At 42.3% G+C, this 17297-nt stretch overlaps 1 protein-coding gene across 3 annotated transcripts in view; it reads right to left on the bottom strand.

The window, feature by feature from the left end:
- The window catches only part of IL17RB (interleukin 17 receptor B), an 833505-nt gene that overhangs the window by 478341 nt on the left and 337867 nt on the right, over positions 1-17297 (bottom strand). For all 3 annotated transcript variants that reach the window (XM_069643631.1, XM_069643630.1, XM_069643633.1), the window contains exon 4: positions 14984-15117. In XM_069643631.1, coding sequence (XP_069499732.1) covers positions 14984-15117 — 134 coding nt within the window. The remainder of the gene's footprint in view (positions 1-14983; positions 15118-17297) is intronic.

Here is a 17297-nt window from a genome sequence, read left to right as displayed (position 1 = left end):
TCAGCGACCATCTGGATCCGCAGCACATTTCAGCGCCTAGGGAGAAAAAGACAAGAACAAAGGTGAGCTAGGGAAGAGAATAAGAAAACCTTAATTTGCCATCATAACACTTACTTGTTGGGTCATTCCCACTTCATTTCGGGTCGGTGCCGCATCCTGGCATTTCCGGACCCCGGCCCCTAAGGGGAAAAAAGAGACATCAGCGTTAGTGAGCGAATGCTAAGACATTACCTGAACGCTCATTAAAGACTTACCTGATATCTACTGGAACTGCACCTCTCACTTCGGGCCGGTGCCATATCTCTGGCATTTCCGAACCCCGGCCCCTATGGGGAAAAAAGACACAAGCATTAGTGCATTAAAGCAAGGACACTAAAGGAACCTCTCATCAAACAACTCACCTGAGTTTCCTTCGTCGGTTCCATTGCTCATCTCGGAATCTTTGTTCTGCACCTGAAATAGAGACAACGGACATTTATTATTTCGGGCTCATACTTATAAACAGAATTCTCACAGTACTTTACCGGGAAGTTCAAGCAAACTTGAACTCTCTACAATCCATGATCCAGTGAAGTAACTGGATTACAACGCGCCCCTGCATCAGAAGCAGGATGGCGAACTTGTCCTTTGAGACCCTAAGGTGAGACTTCACGGGGAATCGCAGAAGGGTTTCGTGGAGGGTGAGAAGGGAGTGGGAGGCTTACACATTATCCCGCAGGTTGTTAATACTCCCTTTTCACACACAGAAGGATATTTCTGCGAGTCAGACAAGCCAGATTTGAGAGTCCGGTCCTGTCCATCTTCCGAGTCCTGCGCTTCACCATAGAAGAGGCAACAGCGCTCCAAACCAGGCCTGCGCCTCCGTGGGAGTCAGGTGAGCGTGACACAAACTGCTGCAACCCAAGAGACCATATGGACAGATCAGAGCGATAGTAAAGAAATGCAACAACAAGCTAGACGAGAGACTCTTCAACAACAGAAACCTCAGGTGCCTGCGATGCCCTTAACAGCAATGGAAGCAGGAAAAATGGGAAAAATGAAAACCATCACAACAGAAGACAGTATGTATTCGGGAATTTAATGTACCATCAAAAAGATTAAAAGAATCATTGGTGCTCAAAGAGAAATAAAAAAATTAAAAGTCTGTCAAAAACAACAGGGAAATTGTTAACGTTAGAGCTAAAAAAACAAAAAATATTAAATCTTGCTCTAACGGGAAACAGACTGGATTCAGAGCCTTTTTGGGGCACATAGTGGCAATATCGGAAAAGGCCAACAACAAAACAAAGAATCTCTCAGTTAAAGAAAGGATTGGGACATCGAGTAAGGAAATAGTCAGAGTCGTTCATAAATGAGCTCCAGTCATAGATGACAGTGATTCGGAACTCAAAGACGATGAAAAAGAGCTGACACAGGACTTGATCGACGATGCATCATTTTACATTCAGGAAAACAATGAATCAGACTGTAGAGAAACCGATAAATCAAAGGATGACTTGAGTGAATCAGAAACAAATACGGGGGTCTCGATGAGTGAGATCGAAGACGAAGACGATTCACTAATTGAAATGCGGCTGTTCACTACAACGGAAAACAAACGTAAACGGAAGCAAAGTGAGGTGGAAAAATCAAACTCATCTCCTAAGAAGACCCAAGATAAAATCAGAGTCAAATAGAACCCCTCAAAACCAGCAAAATGTCAGGATAAAAATACTCCTGACAAGGAACGAGCACGCTCTATGCATCGTAGAGTGACTCCCAACTTAAAAGTGAAGATAGAAAGTGTTCTTACAGAAACAAACAAAATAAACCTAAATAGGAAAAATGTGCTAAAGTGACTACATTGTGTAAATTAATGAAAGGAAATAGATTCAGATGACATTGCGATCATTGAATACTGTAATGAAGACAGGGTCAACAAAGTAATTTTGCACTTAAATTCCACTAGAACAAAGAAGAAATTGATTAAAAAAATGTTGGAAAGTTAAGAAAAAGGGGATACGAACTTACTGACCCAAACAGCCCTAGTCCATTTGATAAGAAAACACCACCAAGGATGGATAAACACAAACAAATGGTAAAAAAAGAAAAATAATAATAATACCAAAAAATTGGATCCCAACACTATTTTGAATAAAGAGGCTGAAAATATCCAGATTACAATAGGAAATAATATTGATGGAATCACACTTAAGGAATGCAAACAGATGCAACAAGAAGCATTGAGTTTAAATGAAGATTGGTCCTGGGTCGCAAGCACTTTAGTGATTAAAAAAGTAAATTAACAAGAAGAAAAACCTGGACTCGATCGTGACTCCTTGATTTCTTGGAACACTAGGGGATTTAGATATTTGTTTAATGAATCAAGGAGAGAACTGAGACATGCTTCGATAATATGCCTACAAGAGTCGTGGCTCATAGATAAACCCCTCTGTGAAAACTTTGATGTTCTCATTAATCCAGCCTTGATAAGACCCAATCGAAGACCTTACGCGGGATCACTGATATTAGTAAAACACAAGCCTGGGGTCACTTTTATAAAAAAGGGAATCTGAATTCTTTTGTACAATGGGTCTTAATAAACATAGTAGAGCAAGACCCCAGGAGTGAACGAAAACTACTACTATTCAATATCTACTGGAATCTGGTAAGAATGAATGCAAAAAAACTGTTGGGAAGTATTGAAGAAATAATAACGAACAAACTTTCTAAAGATCCCCATCTGATCCTGATCATGTGTGGAGACCTAAATATAAAATGCTTAAATAAGCAGGGCACTCCGAACTTGGGAAATCTGAAGCGTGAAGATTTGAATGAAGCAAAATGGATCCAGATGACAGAAGCAAACAATCTAATAATATTGAAGGGAGATATCCCTGGTAAGCCAACTTGGACTAATGGTTCCTCAAGCTCGACAATTATATGGATTCTAAACCAGTGGTTTCACCAAGTAGATAGCCTTGAGATTATTTTGCAATCTTGAAACTTAATTGGAAATGGAAAACAAGAGGAGATTGGGCTAAAATAAATTTCTCTCCACTGGAACTAAATAATGGAGAAAATCGGTTAAGAATAAGAAGAAACGACATCACAACATTAACTGAAAAATATAATTAAAAAGTCTGAATCGATGAAATGGACACCTGCTACAACAGTTTACTAAAAGCCTATGAAACGAAAAGGACAGGGATGAAACTAACACTGCTAAAGCCAAAACATCAATACAGTAGTAATGTGGCAACCAAGAAGCAACAACTACGACTAGATCTGTTGGTGCCTTTCAATTACAGAAGATCAAACAACGGAAGAAATATTATAAAAACTATTTAATAGGATTCCGTCAGCAGCGAGAGCAGGGACACATTCTGATGGCCCTTACCAATTCAAATTCAAGGGACTTATGGTCAATAATTAATAATCGGACATTGAATCAAAAAAGCCAGTTGGTAAGCGGTGTGACACAAGATGATTGGGCAAAGCATTATTCCAAGGTGTTTGGAAGTTAATTACTAACCACGAAGACAGAGAAAAGTTCCAAAAACTGCACTTGGAACTTGCCATTGACCATAGTCCAAATAGAGCAGAAAATAAAAAAATTAAAGGCCTCGTCCGCAGCAGGTCCAGACGAAGTCACAAAACTTCATCTCAAAAAGAACCCGTCAAAATGTGCAAAATGGATTAACTTGAGATTTAAAAATATCCATGAGTAAAAGAAATTGCCAGAATCATGGACCAAAAGGATCATAGTACCAATATTCAAGAAAGAGAAAAGAGAAGATCTGGGAAATTACAGGCCGATCACCTTTTTTGACACTATTGGGAAAATATTTGCTTCAGACCTGCAAACAAACTAGACTGAATGTGCTGCCAGGATTGCAATCATTGATACTCGTCAAACAGGCTTTACAAAAGGCATTGGTACTGAATTATATCTATTTCTCCTGTCTTTACTAAAATTGAACGCAATTCAAACCGACAAAAGAATACATCAGGCGTTCATAGATCTAAAGCAGGCGTTCAATGGGGTTGACAGGGCAATTCTTTGGACTAAACTCCAAAAGTGGGGTTGCCCTGAGGACATTTCGATACCAATAAAAGCCCTGCACGAAAATACATTGACACGAATAAGATCTCAAGACTGTAACCTAACAACGGTGATAAGAACTAAAACAGTGGTAAAACAAGGTTGCCTGTTAGCGGCGACCTTATTTAAAGGATAGTTCCGGGACTTTTTTTTTATTGTCCCTACGGGTCGGCCATGTGTTTGTAAGCATAAATCGGTAGATCGTAGGAAACTTTCCTATGGACCTTACCCGACTTTTCGCCCATTATCGCACTCGAAATCAGCCTCCATTTTGTGATAATCCTATCATTTCGCCCCATCGACCTGGCTCACCTGCCTTTGCGGCACTAAATCAAATCCCCCGCCCCTGAAACAGACTTTATCAAAACATTCATATTCCCCGCCTCTATCCGTGACGTGACTGAGCTGCGTAGGCAAACGCGCCCAGGCGTCTTCTACGCGACTCCACACAGACCCCGGAAATCAACACAGATCAGCTCACAATACAGCGCACCACAATTCGGAATATGAAACTGTACTTTGAAATCAAACCGCAAGATTGTAAATGTGGTAAAGTACATTTATTTGACATCAAATGTTTAGAGAATATTCAGCGATTTGCATTTTTATTTGCTCATGTTCCAAAAAGTTCGTATTGAGGGAAGCGATGTTCGTGTGCAGTACACAGGGTGTTGGTTTACGATAAAAATAAGCTCTTCGGTCGCACTGATAATCGCATGGCTGTTCCAACAACGAGGCACTAGGCCACCACAACGGTAGGTATGTTGCATCTAACCGTTAGTACCGCGTAAGGGCATACTTGTACTTGGCGATCGTCCCATAAAATGGTCAGGGTGGTAACGTTGTTCACGCGGAGAAGCAACTGGCGGCTGTAGAAGCCGTCCGCCGGTGTCTGGTACTCGTGACACAGACAGTAGTGAATGATGTACCTAAAAACATAAAAAATGAAATTAGTCTCACCATCAGATCCTTATTAAAATTATTCATTTCATAGCGAGGACAGCGCTACTGGGTGTACACAAGTGTTTAAAGGCGTGGCGAGGCATGAGGGGGGGGAGTGGAGTACAAGGTAAGTAGCATAAAATAATAAATAAATAGGGCCAGCTGGTGGCAAGTGCAAGGTAAGTGCAGAACAAGTGCTGGGAAGGGGGGGGCTGTAGGATACTGAGACAGTCCCCCAGTGCAGGGGTTGACAGGGAGGCAGTGCAGGTGGAGAGTGGAAGGGCCCAGGACCGAGGTCGCAGACAGTGGACCAGTTGTAGCAGGGGAGAGGGAGAGAGAAAGCAGAAGCAAAGAGGAAGGTTTTGAGGTACTTCAGTAAAAGCAGATGTTTCTCCTCAAGATAGTGCGCGGTAGAAAACAATATGCCACATAGAACGAACAAGTACAACTGAACCCGTCTTTAAAGCCACTGTATAGTAATGAAATTGCGGTATAAACTCATCAAAAGTTACTTACATTATATTTGCATTTTCCATTGTGTCTCTGTGTAGGGCAGACCCGAAACACCACTCCTTCTTTGCCGACGTTACTTCTTCTAATGAACGTGGCTCATCGTTTCGTTTCTGAAATTTTATTCATTATCTTTTCTTAGTCTTTCGGGATGGTCCCGGCCTGTCAAGGTCAAATCACAATAGAACCTTATACTGGGTCGTGGGCCGTTCCGCCACCCGAGCAAAACATCAAAGCAGCTGACCTTCACTTTGAGCGAGCACACATTTCTAGTTTGGGCCTGCAACATGAGGAGACTCGAGAGAACAGACAATCAAATTACAATCATTTAAACCGTGATGTGTATTTCTCAATGAGCTCTGCTTTAGGTGGACATGGAACAGAGGCAATGTTGGGTGGCAATGCAGTTGTCCCCTGCATAGGTTCGTTCACCACTCCATGTATGTGCCTATCGAGGACATCTACGATAAGTCTCTCAATAAACTCATATTGCATATCCTCAAACACTGGTTTGATCACCCATTGTTTACTTCTTTTAGTGAAGGCCTTATTGTAGCGAAGCGTCCCTAAAGTTCCGGTCGTCCTACTTTGTTGACGGCCAACATTATGGTTATGTGCCAAGACCGCTAGAAGAGTCCGATTTATCATGCCTTCCATGCCAAAATGCAATCTTTTGGGCCTGTACTTTAGGCACATATTGTGGAACACCTCCAAATCTCCTGTGTGGCAGAATTCCGTGAGTCCCCTCAAATCTCTTGTTATAGTTTTATCAAATACAATCTTTTCAATGGCCTTGTGAGTGGGTGATGAAGGAATCAACCACTTCTTCTTCCGTGCCTCCTCTGTGGACAAATGGCCATGTTCACATTTGTGGAAATGTTCATTTGTCGACCATCGATGTACGTTGCTACAGTGCAACATTACTGACCGCCATTTTTCCAGTAGAATTTCCAACGACCCTTCACATGTTTTTGAGCTCCACCAAAGATGGTTGCTGATTGACTTGGACCACTGTGAAATACCTTGCATATCTTTTTTTTTTCCTGCAGCCGACAATTTTTTATTGATTGTTTTTGCAAGATGCCATACGTCAAATTGGTGATTTATATTTTTGTACTCTTCTCTCATTGTCTTGGCAATTGAAACGTGTCTGTCCGTGGCTATCAGGTCGATCACCATTCCCCGCGATTGTAGTTCTTGCAATGATGCTACAAAGCCAACTTTCTCCATGGCCACTGAGGATGTACTTTGTGACACCTGCACGACCACCGAACTCACAATTTTCTTACTTTCCATGTCCTGAAAGTGGTAGGTGCAGTACTTGGCTGAAAATCCTGGGCTGTCGCACTGTCCATCACCGGCTAGCCTGAAGCGTTTGCCCGCGAATGTACTTTCCATTGACATTTTTTCCATTCTCCAAGCTTCGCTGATGGCTGGAAATAGATAATCGGTTTGGTATTTGTAGAACTGAGTTTTCGCAATGAAATGGATTCCCACAAACTGAAAGAAATACTGTAACTTTTTAAAACTTGAACCACTAAAAAGTGCGGCCGCTGCACAAAGTAGATTGCCTGCTGGCAGTTGCCCCAGCATGGGTTGTGCAGACCATGCGAACGGATGATATTGTGTACAGGTGGCATGTATTTTAAGGTTAGTGCCTCGAATTGCACGAGTCACATTAATCAATGGCTCCCCACATACTTCCCCACCAACCCAATGCCCACATTTCATCATCATAATAATATCCATCAAACAGCTATCGAATACAATGAATTTGGCCTCTTTCCTTATACTGTCACTCTGCATCCCAGCTGGTTCGGCCTGTAACGTTGAGGACATGTCACTCGCATGAAAGATACAATCTCTGATATCGTCTTCCGCTATGCTGAGTGATATTGATGGTGTTTCATTGTCGTCCATGTCATTCTCTTCCACTGCAACAACTGTTCCTTGTCCGGAGATGGGAGAAAAAAACAATGTCTTCAACTTTCGCGCGCTCTTATTTTTTGCGGGTGTGGATTCTGTGAATTGATCTCCGACTGCATCCAAACTACCAGGAGGACATTCACTATCAATGGCTGGTGGTGGTATAGCTCCGTTGTCAATCACTTCATATTCTTCCCATTGGCACGATGCATCTCCAGTCTCAAGTCCCTGCCAAAAGGTTTGACAAGCAACATCTCTCGTTCGCTTCACTGTCTGTGTAGATCTAGTTCTTACACCCACTCGCAACTAGAGGACAGATTAGAAAAGGGATGTTCAGTTTAAACACAACTTACAGTATTGAACTATTGACAGTGAAAGACAACATAATATAGTGAACAGGACACTAACCTTCTTTTGCTTTCTTTTCTTTGAAACTTTCTTGCCTCGAACTTCAACATCTGGACGCTGTTGCTCCGACTCGTGTGTGCATGTCTCCACTTCCTCTCGCGCTGCAACGACTATATTTTCATGATAAGCACATCCATCACTCACTGAGGCTCCATCGACTCCCTGAAACATAGAACTTTCATTAGTATGTATAATAATATTGAAAACACAAAATGTCCTTGGGGACCAATACCCATACGTACATCTCAATAGCAAAACACGAATGAACGCATTGTGTAGAACATTCAAACGACAATAGTTCACGCATTGTTGATCTAGTTAGATTGAACTGTCAAGATCCATACCTCGGGCTCCGCATAGACTTCCATTGATGATATTATTGAAGATGACGCTTCAGCAACTCCCTGAAACACAGTAATTGCATTAGTATGGTTTTCTATTTTGTTTAAAAGAACATAAACTTTCTGCAGGCGTCAACGGCTCATCTAAATAGACCTGCACAAATGATCAGTTGTCTAAAATAAATAATGGATATCTAAATATTATTCGATTTGCTCCATCGTTGGAAGTGTCACCACCCAGAGATCTGCATCAACTACTAGGGGTGATGTTCTTGTTGAAGAAGCTCCGTCAGCTCCCTGAAACATAGTACTTGCGTTAATAAAGAAGGAAGTATAGCGGATGTAATCACGTCATTTGATCTCGCATGATTGATCTGTCAGTATCCATACCTTGAAATGCATAAGAACATCAAGGGACGCTGTAACTGCGGTGCACACTTCTGCAAGCTGTTGCGCCGACCCGTAACTGCATGCTCCCCCTTCTTCTTGGACTAATGCTCCATCGACTCCCTGAAACATAGGACTTTCATTAGTAATGAACACAATATTGAAAAAAGAAGACACATAGGAGGGCGACGACAGAAGGACATACCAATGGCTAAAAACGAAAGAAACATTGTGTGTAACAATCACGCTACAAGAATGCAAGATCTGATGATCTCCATCGATGGAACTGTCCGGAAACGTACCTCGAGCATCTGAGTGACATCTACGGTTGTCGTCAATGCGTTGGACTCCTCAGCATCTCCCTGAAAGACAGTACTTGCATTATTTTGGATAACAATAATTATAACTGAAAACAAAGACTAGAGGACGAGTACTGTGGTGTACCATTAGGTAAAATAATTACACGATCAATTAAAACTATTGATTTACATGCCTAAAACAAGTCAGTGTCAGAATAGCTAAGTAAGATTACCCGATAGGCGCTTGAAGTGGCTGATGACTGCAATAACGACACGGATGGAGAATCTTCCGCCTTCATATTGAGTGGATACATAAATGGGGAAATTATTGTTAGCTAATGCTACACACTACCGCAATGCCGAGAGATAAATACGTAAACTTGACTCACCAGTGGAGGGATGTGGACGAATAGAGTGGGAATAGCGGTTGAGAGCAATTTTCGCCTCGCTCGCGATGTTTTCTTCTTTATTAGCAATGATGTGGAGTACATGTCTGGGCTAAAGTGCCTGCTGCAGATGCGGTATCGATCACCCCTCTTGTCCGCAAAGACTTCTAGGACTCTACTTTCTATCTCAGAGGCTGGATATCCGCAATATCGGACCCATTCTCTTATCTGATCTATTGTCTTAGGGAAAACATGCATTATAGTACCTTCAGATTTGTTATGGGTCTTCGAAGGGCAACCGCCAATGGAACAGGCAGGCATTATGGAAAGTTCTGAAAAGTAAAGATCAACAATTCTCTATGAATACCAATGTGTTAAAACATTAAATGACACATAAAAGGTTCAATGCAAGGTCCGTTTTGGTTCTTGGAACTATACACGTTATTCACATGCGGATAAGTATTTCAATAACTTTCAAAAAATAGAAAAAGTAATTTGACTAAACTCAGAACATGTGACTAGTTCCTTGCATGTACTGTCGTGAACGAAAAGAAAACATGGATGCAATTTGATGACTACTAGCAAATAGATATAAATTAAAAAATTGGACGCAAAATGATTATGGTACATGGACTTACCTTGACGAACAAACAGTTAGATGCAGGGATAAGAGTAGTTTCTTGTCGTAGAACAGGGAGCAGTTCACAGGTTGCAAACTGACGAGTTTGCTCAAAGTGGTCACGGAAGTTCACAGAGACGAAGAGCAGATAACCAGCACCTTCACGGGTTGACTAGCAAAGCGCAAAGAAGTTCTCATTAGAAATATGAAGTGGGTTATAAAGAATTCGAAACAGGGGTGTGTTTGTGAATGAATGACGTGTATATGTCGTGGCATTATGCGGATTGCAGGGGGGCGTCCAGCGTGAGGGGGGATGCTTGGCAGGAGACACGGGGTCTGGAGGTAGACATGGGAACAACAACCCATGCTCTATAGACCACTTTGAAGTGTACATGGTCTTTGGCACCTCTTGGCCTTTATCGCTCCCTGACAGCTCCACTTGCCAGCAGCGCAAGTACCCTGGTGCGAACTGCCTTTGATAGGGCGGGGGGTGGATCGGGGCGGTGGTCGTGCAGACAAGACACAGGAAGACTCGTGAATGGAGACACACTTATGTGGATTGCAGGGGGGCGTCCAGCGTGAGGGGGGATGCTTGGCAGGAGACACGGGGTCTGGAGGTAGACATGGGAACAACAACCCATGCTCTATAGACCACTTTGAAGTGTACATGGTCTTTGGCACCTCTTGGCCTTTATCGCTCCCTGACAGCTCCACTTGCCAGCAGCGCAAGTACCCTGGTGCAAACTGCCTTTGATAGGGCGGGGGGTGGATCGGGGCGGTGGTCGTGCAGACAAGACACAGGAAGACTCGTGAATGGAGACACACTTATGTGGATTGCAGGGGGGCGTCCAGCGTGAGGGGGGATGCTTGGCAGGAGACACGGGGTCTGGAGGTAGACATGGGAACAACAACCCATGCTCTATAGACCACTTTGAAGTGTACATGGTCTTTGGCACCTCTTGGCCTTTATCGCTCCCTGACAGCTCCACTTGCCAGCAGCGCAAGTACCCTGGTGCGAACTGCCTTTGATAGGGCGGGGGGTGGATCGGGGCGGTGGTCGTGCAGACAAGACACAGGAAGACTCGTGAATGGAGACACACTTATGTGGATTGCAGGGGGGCGTCCAGCGTGAGGGGGGATGCTTGGCAGGAGACACGGGGTCTGGAGGTAGACATGGGAACAACAACCCATGCTCTATAGACCACTTTGAAGTGTACATGGTCTTTGGCACCTCTTGGCCTTTATCGCTCCCTGACAGCTCCACTTGCCAGCAGCGCAAGTACCCTGGTGCGAACTGCCTTTGATAGGGCGGGGGGTGGATCGGGGCGGTGGTCGTGCAGACAAGACCCGTTTGCCGCAGGGCCTCACCAAGGAGAGGCCATCTAACTGAATGTAAGAGGATGGCTGCAGGATCTACTACATGGAAGGCAGGGGGGTGAGTTTATAAATACCTCACCCTCCCAGGAGAATATATGGGGGTCATCTCTGTACCCGGTGCCCAAAAAGAGGATTTATTATGATCAACCATATTTATTATTTACCTATAACCATGTTTTGTATCAATAAAATCCAACAGCTTTTTATTGCCAACGCTTGATGCCAACCCACAAAATAATATATGTATGACTGCTGCATATATGGGTTCAACGGTTATGTGGATTGAAGGTGTGCGGCCAGCGTGAGGGAGGATGCTGGCCGGAGACATGTGGTGTGACAAGACAAGGCACTGGAAGGCTATTCAACGGAGACACACTAGATTCATTTAAAAAATCAAAACAACCATTGTTAAAATATATGTTGGGCTTTATTTTAGATTTTAATTAAACATAAATAATAAACATTACACATTGTAAAGTTGAGGTTGCAGCACATCGAGGGAAAATCTGCGGTATTGTCCAATGTCATTGGGGAAATGTTGTCTAATGGCAAGTACCGCACAGGCAGGTATTACTCTCCGAACGAGGTGTCCGAGCCTCCCGTGAAGCCACCAAGTGAAGCAACGATAGGCCACCAGCCTGTACCACCTGTGAAAAAAAAAGATGCAAACTGTATTAAACTGACCAAACTTTCTTATCAATGTCGATTCAGGTAACACATGTCATTTTTCTTAGAAAAAAATTATATCTAGAAAATGCACTATATGGAACCAATTTACATGTGTTCGAATGATATGTAAATGTAATTTTATATGTGGGAGACGACCATGAAATAGTGGTGGCATCACTGACATCACAAACAGAGTATACTTACTCGTTACTCGGATTACGCGGATGAACAGTGCCACGAAGTTCGTGCATAAGCACCATCATCATCCTCAACACTGTCCGTGAGAGGCAGGCTTCCCTGAACTCTGGCAGCTCGGTGATGCATTGCGGACTTTGCTCGCCTTCCTGCAGACTTTGCTCGCTTTCCGAAATGTAGGCCAAGCACCCGGAATTTTCACGGCAGCAGCAGTTCTCCTCCTCAGTTGGCATTAGCCAGTAGTTCCTCCTCGGTGTACTCGGGCTCGTACATATACGGCATTATTGTGGCCATTGTGCGGTAAAGATAGTAAAATAATTTACAGAGATGGTACAGGTGTTCACACGGGCTACAAGCGGCGAAGGTAGCTGACCAGAGCACTGAAACGAGTCACAGAATACTCAAAGTAACACAGAGAGAGGAATGGAATCGAAAATCTGCTGCTGTATGTTGTGAAACGGTCTGTTTATACTTATTGGGGAAAGAGGCGTCCTGCCATTTCCATGGCAACACGTCAATAGCTGAGGCGCAGCGATTGTTGACACGAGAGGTGCTTGAAATGGGCAGTACGCGTCTGCTGATGTCAGGCTCAGGGGCGGGGGATTTAGTGCCGCAAAGGCAGGTGAGCCAGGTCGATGGGGCGAAATGATAGGATTATCACAAAATGGAGGCTGATTTCGAGTGCGATAATGGGCGAAAAGTCGGGTAAGGTCCATAGGAAAGTTTCCTACGATCTACCGATTTATGCTTACAAACACATGGCCGACCCGTAGGGACAATAAAAAAAAAGTCCCGGAACTATCCTTTAAATTATAGATCGCGGACCTCCCTCAAGATTTGGGTCATGCTCAACATTTTCCCCCCCAAAAAAACAACACTGAAATAGCAATGATGTGTTATGCAGACAACATGGTAGTGGTTGACAGAACTGAAATTGGCTTACGTCATCTGCTGAACGAATTACTGGCTTATATGGAATAAAATAAGTTAGAAATACATATCAACAAAACCAAGATTCTCACAATTGGAGGAACAAAAAAGGGCAGTAAAAACAGTTTTGTTTGGAAAATAGGTAACCAGAGACTGGAAAAGGTAAAATCAATAACACAATGGGAATGGAATTAATTATCAAGGCCAAGAAATTATGTGCACAAGGCAAAAGGCTGAATGGAATGTTTGGGAAATTCACTATCAGTGTGGTTTGTTCCTTCTATATCCAAAAAGTAACACCAATATTGACATATGGAAGTGAAGTGGGGTTGAACTTAAAATGGAAAATATGGACTAAACTTGAAAGCATCTTTTGAAAAGCCTATCTTGAAACTGCCTAGATGTACTCCTATGGCCGCAATAAGATCTGAACTAGGGTTACAATCTTTATATGGAACAGTGAGATGGAGATCTCTATCGCTACTAAGAAAGATCACAATGAAAGTTCCATTAGATGGCTATAAAATTCTGGCCAACGAGGCGATAGGCAAAAACACAGAACTCCTAAATAACAAGAAAGATAGTTGGACTCACCATTGAAGATGATTGATTCTTCCCTCGACTAATTAATTGACAATCCAAATAAAGTGAAAGAGAAACTAAAATGACAAGATTGGATAAATACCAGAGAAACACGGCTTGAGTACAAAACACAAGAAAATTGACCTGTGGAACATCGGAAAAGGGACTCCATTCCAAAATACCGTAAGAAGTTTCCAGGAAATGTTTTCAGAGAAGCATTGATGAAAATAAGGCTAGGCGTTTATCCAACTAACGAATGTATGCACCTCACTGGTAATCAAGGAGTAATGAACGGATCATGCAAATTCTGTAGAAACAAAGACGTTTGGGAAACAACAAAGCATCTACTACTGGAATGTCCTGCGTTGAAGCAACAAAGATCGAGACGATTAAATTCATACTTGTCAGTTTATAAAGCTAAATCAGCAGATGATTGGTGGTCAGATTTCATTTTAGTGGCTAACACCTGTTTTACATGTGCTGGAATACATTTTTTTAATTTTGTAATGAATGAGCATTGCCAGGGACTGAAAGAGATAATACCATTGCCTAAGGAATAAAAACAAACTTCTTCAAAGGAAGATTTTTGGAAACTGTTATATGTTTGGAGAAAGACTAATTAAGTAAACATTGTAATGAAAAAGGCTATGGAAAAATGAAAGAAGCGAAGTAGATTCTTGTTGTATGGATTTATGTGTAAACAAGGTTTCTTGTAAAACTAACGCACTTTCAAATAAAAAATAAATAAAAAATAATGTACAGTTAATTTGAATGTGCAATGTATCTGCTTAAATTATACATGTAAAACCAATACCCTAAATATAATTAAAACAAATTAAGTTTTGTAAGACAAAAATTGGGGAGGGTTGTTACAGAATTTAGCAAATTTTTCATCTCATGTATTGGTTAACATTCATCAGTCCTTTCAACAGCAATACAATGTATTACTTTTGAAAAGAAGAAGCTCAATTAAATATCATCTTTGCTCAATGGTCTATGTGTGATCACCTGCCTGCTTTGTTTGGGATCATAAATGCCTAAACTCTTTTTCATCACTTAAGTACACTAAAACTGGAGTTGCGCTCCGATGTCAAAAATGTCTAATCCCAAACACAAGCTGAGTCACTAACAGGACTATTTATTAAAAACCAAAAGTAAAAGACGATTTCACGTGCATATTTGAGTAGGGGTGTCCACATAGGAAGCACATTGGAATATGATATGATATGATGTGGCATTTATAGCGCACCTGTACACAAGCGTTTCTAGGCGCGAAGTATAGTCATCAAATTACAATTATATATATTCAAATGTATTCTTTATCTTACTAGTTGACCATTAGGAGTGGACGCATTTTCAAATGGCTCTTTGTAATCGCACCGAACACTGAAGGTCCTCTCATCAATTCCATCTTTAATTATCTGAAGTCTGAGAAATGTGGCCTTCAGCTCTTTGATGGCTCCTGTAAATGAAAGAATAGGAATTAATTCAATTTTCTATTGGTGACAGAAGCATATAAAATATGATATATATTGGCCATGGACTCATCTTTTATTTAGAAATATTACACTAAAACATGTAAAGACAATATGACAGTATTTATTGTCACTGTGCAATCCCGACTTTTCTGAATCGCATCATTTCTTATAACACATTGGCTTTAGGAAGGTATAACAACCAGCTTTTTAATATTTTTAAATTTATTGTATATTGGTTTGTTCAAAACCTTATACAATATAAGAAAAGTAATGTTATGATTATGCATATACTACATACTACATATAAAATATTGATGGTTAAAAATGCACCATTCACTTAGCCTCCTCCCACCTATTGGCTAATGTGCTTGCTGATGGGGATGAGGGCTTGTCAGAACCTTCCGGCAGACGTCCACAGGACCTACTTGGAAATCTGCTGGGCCACCATTCGAAACTCCAGATCCACAGGGGTAGCCACTGTGGCCCCGCGCCAGGAGCATCTCACATATGGTCATCATTAATAGACTCCAAGTAGAACAGCACTGTGGCTTCATCCATTTGATGGTGCGTTGTTCCTTCACTGCGCTGTCCACTTTCTATCCTGTGAAGGAAGCCACATATGTGGCTATCTTGTGTCCAGTCATACCAGTAATACCAAATGTGTCCGTTCCCTGTTCTTTTGCTATTCCGACTTCTAGAATTGGAGAAACTCCTTGGGCACTCTTTGTTGGCAACAATTTTGGCTGTAAGGCACTCCTCACATAAGCATATTATGGGGCGTACACACCATTATGAAGCCTTGCCAACTATGTTCATTTGTGACAAGCAGTGGTTGCCCTTTGACGGAATTTCTGTTTATTTTATAAAGTACTTGTTATGCATTTGTGAGTATATTTATAATAGGGCGGTGGCGGGCCCCTCCTTGTCTGAGCATTCTGTTACTTCCTCCTCTTGCTCTCCCCCTTGTAGGTGGTCTGCCCTTCATTTCAATTCTGATGTCCAGGTGAAGCAGTTTGAATTCTTCTAAGAAAATAAGCCTCATAGGCCATGCTTCCAAGTCTGTTAACTCGACATCAGAACTACTTGTTTCTTGAATGATGGATTCTTTAGTTGTAACGATGGTTTTTGATAAATGCATCCCGTTCCTTGATTTGCTTGTCGAACAGTTTGTGGAATGTATAAATTCATCCTTGTTCATAGTCTATTTGGCTGCTTTTAAATTTAATTCGCTTACGAACTCGGTTTTCGCCCACAAATCTTTCAAGATTCTCTTCAAGACATGACATTCTCCTCTTGCGTTCATCCCATTGTTTGAGGAAAATAACTGTTCTTCTATTTCCGCAATATCCGTAATCATCTTTAGTCTGTCCGTGTTTGCATAAGACTCTCCATCTTTTTGAAAGAACAATTATGTGCACGATCAGTCCACTCTTTTATTAATAGGGGGTCATTTTCTTCATATGTTGGAACTGTTCAAATTCTGAGCCCCCTCTGTATCCTCTGTTCTTCCAAATAAGTCTGCAGCGTCATCACTTCCCACCACTTTGAAGTCTCACGTTTTTTAAGTCTCAAGCTGGTCTATTTTTTGCTGGATGGTTATGATATGATATGATATGGCATTTGTAACGCACCTATACACAAGTGTTTCAAGGCGCGACGAGGTGGGGGGGAACACGGGGAGACAGACAACAATCCTACTAGGCCAGGTGTCATTCAGACAGCGCAAGCGCAAGGGTAGAAGGGACTGGGAAAGTGCAGGGGGAAGGGGAGAGGGGGGAAGTGCTGTACATGGTTAGTAAAATACAAAATAAATAATAGGGCCAGCTGGTGGCAAGTGCAAGGAAAGTGCAGTAAAGGTTAGTAGAATACAAGATAAATAATAGGGCCAGCTGGTGGCAAGTGCAAGGTAAGTGCCGGGAGAAGGGGCTGTGGGATACAGAGACTGTCCCGTGGTGCAGGTAGGCAGTGAAAGGGAAGAGTGGCTGGGCCAAGGACCGAGATCGGTGAGTGGTCCAGTAGCAGATTCGGTGCAGGTTCAGTGGTTTTAGCAGGGGAGAGAGGGAGAGAAAGCAGAGGCAAAGAGGAAAGTTTTGAGGTGCTTCCGGAACCGGAGATGGTTCTCCTCAACTTTCAGGGAGGCAGGAAGGCTGTTCCAGAGGGAGGC

This window comes from Ambystoma mexicanum, chromosome 2p (assembly GCF_040938575.1).
Source record: "Ambystoma mexicanum isolate Mex_15411 chromosome 2p, UKY_AmexF1_1, whole genome shotgun sequence".
Classification (NCBI taxonomy): Eukaryota; Metazoa; Chordata; class Amphibia; order Caudata; family Ambystomatidae; genus Ambystoma; species Ambystoma mexicanum.
The sequence above is the reverse complement of the archived record's forward strand: the minus strand, read 5'-3'. Positions and strand labels throughout refer to the sequence as shown.